Here is a 7,063-nt window from a genome sequence, read left to right on the forward strand (position 1 = left end):
ATTGGCTGTGCTTTCCCATTTGCTTTGGGCTGCTTGGGAAGAATGTCACAAGAATGCCTGCAGCTAGTGGTTATCTTGCTTCAGTGCCAAGGACTGACACACATGCAGGATCACAGAGCAGAATGAAGTTGCTGTGACATATTGGAGGAGATTCCCTCTAAGCACAATGTTCATGATGTGCAGTGAAATGGGACAATTTCATGCTAGGGCAGTGTCCAGTAATGTCATAAAGTGGTGAAAACAGAAATCTGTGATGACAGTATCTCTGCTACCTAATGATCGGACGATACCATCCACTTCATAACCTGGTCACTGCTCTGTGTACTCAAGTTAGCACGATTTGAACTGTCTGATGATGCACACGACTAAGATATTTTTGTGTATAAAAGGATTGGAGCCACATTGTTAGCTGTGCACTGCATAAATAGCTCATGTAATTGTCATTGCACGTAGCTCATTGATCAATCTTCTAACATATACAGTTACTCCAACCAACAAGCAGTCTCACACCATTCCCTCCTGCTCCTCAGTGAATTTCTATTGGCATCAGTTTTGATAAAAATCAAGAAGTTAGAGATCAGTTAAAAAGAATTGGTTTCCTGCGCCTTGTGTGTTAATTTTTCACCTGATTAATTCAGCATGTGTAGATCCACAAACTGAACCCTGATCACCCAAATATCACTATTGCTCTGTCACACACATTGTTCACTTCAGTGGGAGGCTTACCTGGTAAATCATTACTTTGAAGTTATTCCGTTTCAGTAGCGTGGCTTCATTCGCCTCGAGTTTTTTGATCTGCGCGCCTTGCTTCTCCATACTGTACTTGATGGTCTTCACGTTGACATTGACTTTCCGAATCTTTTCGAGCATCTTGTCCACGCTATTGCTGGCGTTGGCGTGTGACTTGGTCAGCTTGCTCAGCTCGTTCTGGATGTGGTACACGGCGGTTTCCATCTCCAGATGCCGCTGCTCCAGCTGCTGCTGGCTGGTTTGGATCTTGTCAACCATGCCCATCACTTTGTCCAGGAGGCTGAGTACCAGGACCCCATTGAACTGGGGCTCTTGTTTCGGGGTGGTTTCATCTTGCTCCTGTGGCTCGGGAACCTCAGGACTCTCCTGCTCTTCAGTCTGCATGGAGTCTGCCATGGTTAGAAATGTCAAACTGGGATTAAAAATACCAACTGAGCTCAGGCTCGTTGTGCTGGGACGTAAGCCAGTGAGTGAAGAGAAAGAGAGAGAGAGATGAGAGCATATGTGTTTGCTTTCACTCCAGTTGCACAGCTGCTCAAGAAGTGTCCAAAAAGAATTTGCAAGCTTAAAAGGACATCAGCTAACTCCACCTAGCTGTGCAGAACAAGACTGCTAAAGTGTACGTCAGACCCTCCTTAAATTATTAGAATAGTTGGGTAGGAGTTGAAGACTTTCAATACAGGCACGGGCACATCTAATGAGGAATGCACACTGCGAACATAAAATATTCCAGATCTTAGTCAGGAATGTACACAGAGCAGGGCTCTGTATTTTGTAGAATTCCTAATAGATAAATGCAGCTTTGAAACAGATTGCTGCACAACTGAGCTACATATACCCACACATACAAAGAGACAGCTGAATTTCCATTGTCAGCAATGTACTTGCCTAAGCAGTTTTTGTTTGTAAAGAAAGCTGGATTTTAGTAGAGTCCCCAAGCCGCTGGTTAATCCAGTCACAGTTAACATCCGATCCATTCTTTACTGCAACCTTGAACCAATTTCCTTCAGAATGGGTATAGCCCTATATTTAGTTCTTGCTGCTATCTGTGTTTCTCTATGGATTGGTTAAACTCCACGTCTGGGTAACATTCTACAAATGGAATAGGCTTGAACTAGCTGTAAACACTTTTCTGAAAGATTGTCTTTTTAAAGGATCAGCCCATGAAAGGGGAATCATACAAAATGGGGCTATGAGCCAATGTCTGTTCATAAGGGGAACTCTTTGGGTAGTAAAGGATTTAGGCAGAATAATGGAGAAGGAATAACATGGGATTGTTTTCTCCATGTGATGATTTATTCGTTATGAAGATCATGGCATGGTTCATTTTTTTCAAATACTAGCCAAGTGCCTTCCAATTAGTAAACTCATAATCATTTTTCCTATTTTGTTTCGTCTGTTTCTCTTCCTCGTCCTGAAGGGACTCAATCTCGCTGGTCCACGGTTCTGTCTTCTGCTGGGAAATAGCCATTTAGGAGCGATATCAAAGCATATTTTAAGCTACTTAATCCTAAAAATCATGCCCATTCCTCTTCTCCTCAAAAAAAGTAAATCTTCATCCATTATCTATATTCCAAATGGATCTTAAATTCTTGACTAACAATGAGCAATGTTCTGGGGGTCAGTATTCCTGTTCCCAGTTTAATTAGCAGTTGAACTGCATCCAGGATGAGCTGCATCAATGAAAGCTTCCCTGGGCCTGATCTTGGTGAACCTGTCCCTTAACGTAACCCCGCCACTCCCGAGCAGATCCCAGCTCTTCCATTGGGAGATAGGAATGCAAAGCAGAATGCAATGGAAAATCTGAGACCAGCAGCCACCATCTTAGCCTGCGGGCCAACAAATAATGCATGGGATAGTAAGAACTCAATTTCTCAGTCCTCTGGCTATCCACTCAGATCCTTTGGTATAACAGAGTTCAAAACACAAGGCCCATCACCAGACTGTTGGATATCATCACCAACTAGATGAAAAGAGGGCAATTTGGAGCTGGGGATATGGTTTCTCAAGACTTAGTAATGTTGGTGTGGTGATTGTAATGAGGTCAGCCAGGTGGATCTCATAGAATATGAGTTCCCTGACTGGGACTGTTAACATGGTCCAATCAGGGAGCCCTGGCTGACAGATGCAAACAGAGGTTCTGTTGACTTTGAAAGCTGGATCTGAGGTAGTCAGACCAGTGTCAAGTACTATGCACGCGTAAGGGTGACTTGGTGATGGGATACGATTTCTGTGGAGTTACTTCAGACAAGAGAAAAAAAATGCTCCCAAGGAAATTCACTTGTAATAGTCATCATTGAATTGGGGATAGCATTTCTGGCAAGATGCTGTTATTTGGGAAGCTTCGTTCAATCCTGCCAATGAAGGCTGGGCCCAGTATGTAGAAAGATTGCATTATTTTTTCCGGGCAAAGGACATTGAGACAGATGAAACAAGTAATTCTCCTGACAGCTTGTGGACCCGCAGCTTTTTCGGTTATTAGGAGCCAAACATTTCCTGAGGCACCAGATACTAAAACCTTTCAAGAGTTGATAGATTTAGTTAAGGAATATTATGACCCCAAGCGTCTTCTAATTCCGATGCGCTATCAGTTTTATTTGGCAATTTGATAACAAGGAGAATCTGTATCAGGATTTTTAACTAGGTTAAAATGGCTGGCAGAGGCATGTGGATTTACTTAAACCTTAATGATATGCTGAGAAACTGGCTGGTATGTGGGATGAATGATGTAGCCATACAAAAGCACCCATTGCTGAAGCCCAACTGGACTTCAAACAGGCCCAGCAACTGGCTATATCATTAGAAAATGGAGCAAATGGAGCATATGAGTTACAGGGTATGCCGATTGAAGTGGACACCCTCGCCAGGCCAACAGAGCTGGGGGAGCACCACTTGAGTGAAGGAAATTGCATCGCCTTACTCAGGACATATCTGAACATAGAGACTCTTTAGTCAACCCACAGAAAAACCCCAAAACAAAGTCAAGCCATGGCCAAATGGTTAACATTTTCTTCAGGATCTGGACTGGCTAGTCATTGTAGTTGCTGCTGGTATGTGAACTCGAGACAACAAATGAGTGCCCTCAGCCTGAATTGAGTAAGAGAACTCATAGGGCGGTATCCAGGAGAGTGCCCGCTCTGAAACATCCACCTAATCTGGCTTGGAATAGTCCAATTGCTTAGCAACTTCCAAATCAGAACCAAATCAAAATAAACATCTGGTTAAATGGTTACCCAGTCTAATGGAGATTGATACCAGCATGGCTGTATCACTAATTCCAGAACCAGTCTCGAACAAAATTCATTCCGGTCTCCAATCCTTGAGTTTGCATAACACATTGGCTAGGCTGAGAATCTATGCCAGGTAATCTCAACAAAATGTGACTTGGTGACAGGATACTGGCTTCTGTGGAGTTATTTCAGTTCCGACTGCCCCAGTTGCAAGAATGGGTCCTACTCTGTCCCCAGAAGCGTCAGGCTAAATTAGAAATGTGAACAGCTGGTGAAAGTGGAGACATGAGAATAGGATTAATCACTGTAATCAATCACATGTAGGTTCACCAGTTCATCACTTTGAAATATATATTGTTGTCTTGCATTATCTGGAGTCTTGTTGGCTTTCTGTTTGTTTATGACAACAGTGACTGTCTGTGAGGACAATAATCTACTCCCTCTCACCTGTAAACTCAATCCTTTCAATTAAATTACAAGAGCACATTAGACATAGATGAAGGATGTGTGTACTTTACAATCATAAAATTATAGAGGTTTACAGCTCAGAAGAAGGCACTTTGGCCTATTAAGTCTGTGCTGAACAAAAACAAACACCTAACTATTCTAGTTCCATTTTCCAACACTTGACCCACAACTTTTTATGCCTTGGTATTGCAAGTGCCATCTAAATACTTTTTAAATGCTATGAGGGTTTCTATCTCCACCATTAATTCAGGAAGTGAGTTCCAGATTCCCACATGTCACAATTCTTCTCGGTCTCCTGCCTCTTACCTTAAATCTATGCCCCTTGGCCATTGATCCCTGCACCAAGGGGAAAGATTTCCTCCTGGCTATCCTAGCTAAGCTCCTCATAATTTATACATCTCAGTCATGTCCCCACCTTGGTCTCATCTGCTCCTAGGAATACATCCTTAATCTGTCCAAGTCTGTCTTCATAATTAAACCTCTCCAGCCATCAAAGACTTGTTAACTTAGATATTTTGAATTTTGACTTTGAAATGAATGATATGAAGGTTTTACTGAAGGTCTATAATTGTTGCTTGGTCACTGTGAGGTAGGTTTCCCAGAGACTTGTTGAGATTAAATGATGAGAGGTTGGTGCATTTTACAACTGTTTATGATATTGTGCATGTCAAGAATTTTCCCAGTGAGGGAAGAAACTGACAACAGTGCCCTCTATGGGTGATAGTTGGAGAGAGATTGGCGTCCAAATTCTTATCAGAATGTGCCAATGAACAATCTGCTCCACAATTTCAATTTTTAGTTGCTTCAAGCCATATTTCACAGTTGTGTCACCAACATGTTGTTGCCAAATATAATTAATGCAGTCAGCTCATATGAGACAGCCAATAGCAGCATAACACAAAGACTACTCATTGTGTTTGGGTCGAATACTCTCATCAACTTGGTTCCTTACAAAACTGAGAACTATTCTTTAGCTTCAAGTTGGAGCGTCGGTTCTGTTTTAGAGTTCTAGGGTTGAATCTTCTCCCCCAACACCCAACAGAGACAGGGAGGTCGGGGTGACAGGAAGATAATGAGCTTGATCAGCATATCTGGAAACTTCCTTCATGCTTTAGAGCCCACACAGGAACCAAGTTCTTGGATGAAATGGCCCAAGCTTGGACAACCTGCCTGGCTGCAGATCAAAGCCCTGAGGTGGTTGATGAACAGCCACTTAAAGTCTTCATAAAAACCAAAATAACTACGGATGCCGGTCATCAGAAACAAAAAAAAACAGCAATTGCTGGGAAAACTCAGCAGGTCTGGCGGCATCTGGGGAGAAATCAGAACTGAGGAAGGGTCGCTGGAGCCGAACTGTTAAGTTAAAAGTCTTCATGCTGCCTGGGCTGCCATTAGTTCAGCTCCAGGTGGAATTAGAAAGAGTCAGCCTAACCAACCAGATGTGGGTTTTAGAGTCATAAAGTAACAGAGATTTACAGCACAAAAAAGGCACTTCAGCCCATCATGTTTGTGCTGGTCTTTTAAGGAGTGGAGGAGGAGATCCTCAATCTGCTCTCATTTGTACAAGACTTAGAGACCTGTCTCAGGGCGAGGAAGGCAGTTGGTAAGAGTTGCCCACACCCTTGCTTCAAACTGCAACCCCTACCCCTCTTCCTGTGACCTTTGAGATCAGAAACCCCTGCCCAAGTAACACTCACCTTTCCTGGTAGTGATCCTCCATCTTGGAAATTTGGGGGAATGGCATCCATGGAGGTGCTGATGAGTTTTGGAACTGCTGACTTCTGATTGGGACTTCCTACATTGTCTAGCAGTCAATCAGCAATCGGATTCTGAGACAATCTGTGAACAGGCTGTGGGCTTTCAGCCTGGAATTTAGTCTAAACGTAGTCCAAAAAATGGGAAAACTCTGGCTATAAAGTTGTTACAGAACCAATGGAAGCCATTCAGCCCATTGTGTCCTTACCAGCTTTCTACAGTGCAGTACAGTCTATTCCATATTTACCCATAGCTCTGTATCTCCTTGAAGTGCCTATTCAATTTTTTTTGAAATCATTGATCACCTTGGCTTCCACCATATAATGTTAACAGGTCTTTAAAAATTTCTCCATCTGAATCCATCATAATGTAGTACACCACTGTCAAATGTACCCTCAATCTCCTTTGCATCAAGGAAAACAATCTCAATTTCTCTACAGTCCTAACGTCTTAGAGATGTACAGCATAGAATCAGACTCTTCGGTCCAAGTTGTTCATGCCAACCAGATATTCTCCATTACTATACTCCCATTGCTAGCATTTGGCCCATATACCTTTAAAACCTTCTTATTCACATACCCATCCAGATGCCTTTTAAAGATTGCAGTTGTACCAGCCTCTACCACTACTTCTGACAGCTCATTCCATGCACCCACCATCCTCTGCGTGAAAACATTGGCCCTTAAGTCTCTTTTAAATCATTCCCCCTCACCTTAAACCTATTCCCTCTAGTTTTTGACTCTCCTACTCTCGGGAAAATGCCTTGACTATTCACCCTAACTATACCTCTCATAGTTAAAAATCACACAACACCAGGTTATAGTCCAACAGGTTTAATTGGAAGCACACTAGCTTTCAGA

At 42.7% G+C, this 7,063-nt stretch overlaps 1 protein-coding gene across 1 annotated transcript in view; it reads right to left on the reverse strand.

Annotated features, from left to right (window-relative positions):
* Positions 1-1,535, reverse strand: part of cavin1b (caveolae associated protein 1b) — a 58,299-nt gene extending 56,764 nt beyond the window's left edge. Inside the window, exon 1 of the mRNA XM_072561521.1 lies at positions 727-1,535. Within this exon, the coding sequence (XP_072417622.1) occupies positions 727-1,146 (420 nt within the window). The 5' untranslated portion in view covers positions 1,147-1,535. The remainder of the gene's footprint in view (positions 1-726) is intronic.
* Between the last annotated feature and the right edge of the window lie 5,528 nt (positions 1,536-7,063).

The sequence above is a fragment of the Chiloscyllium punctatum genome, chromosome 42 (genome assembly GCF_047496795.1).
Source record: "Chiloscyllium punctatum isolate Juve2018m chromosome 42, sChiPun1.3, whole genome shotgun sequence".
Lineage (NCBI taxonomy): Eukaryota > Metazoa > Chordata > Chondrichthyes > Orectolobiformes > Hemiscylliidae > Chiloscyllium > Chiloscyllium punctatum.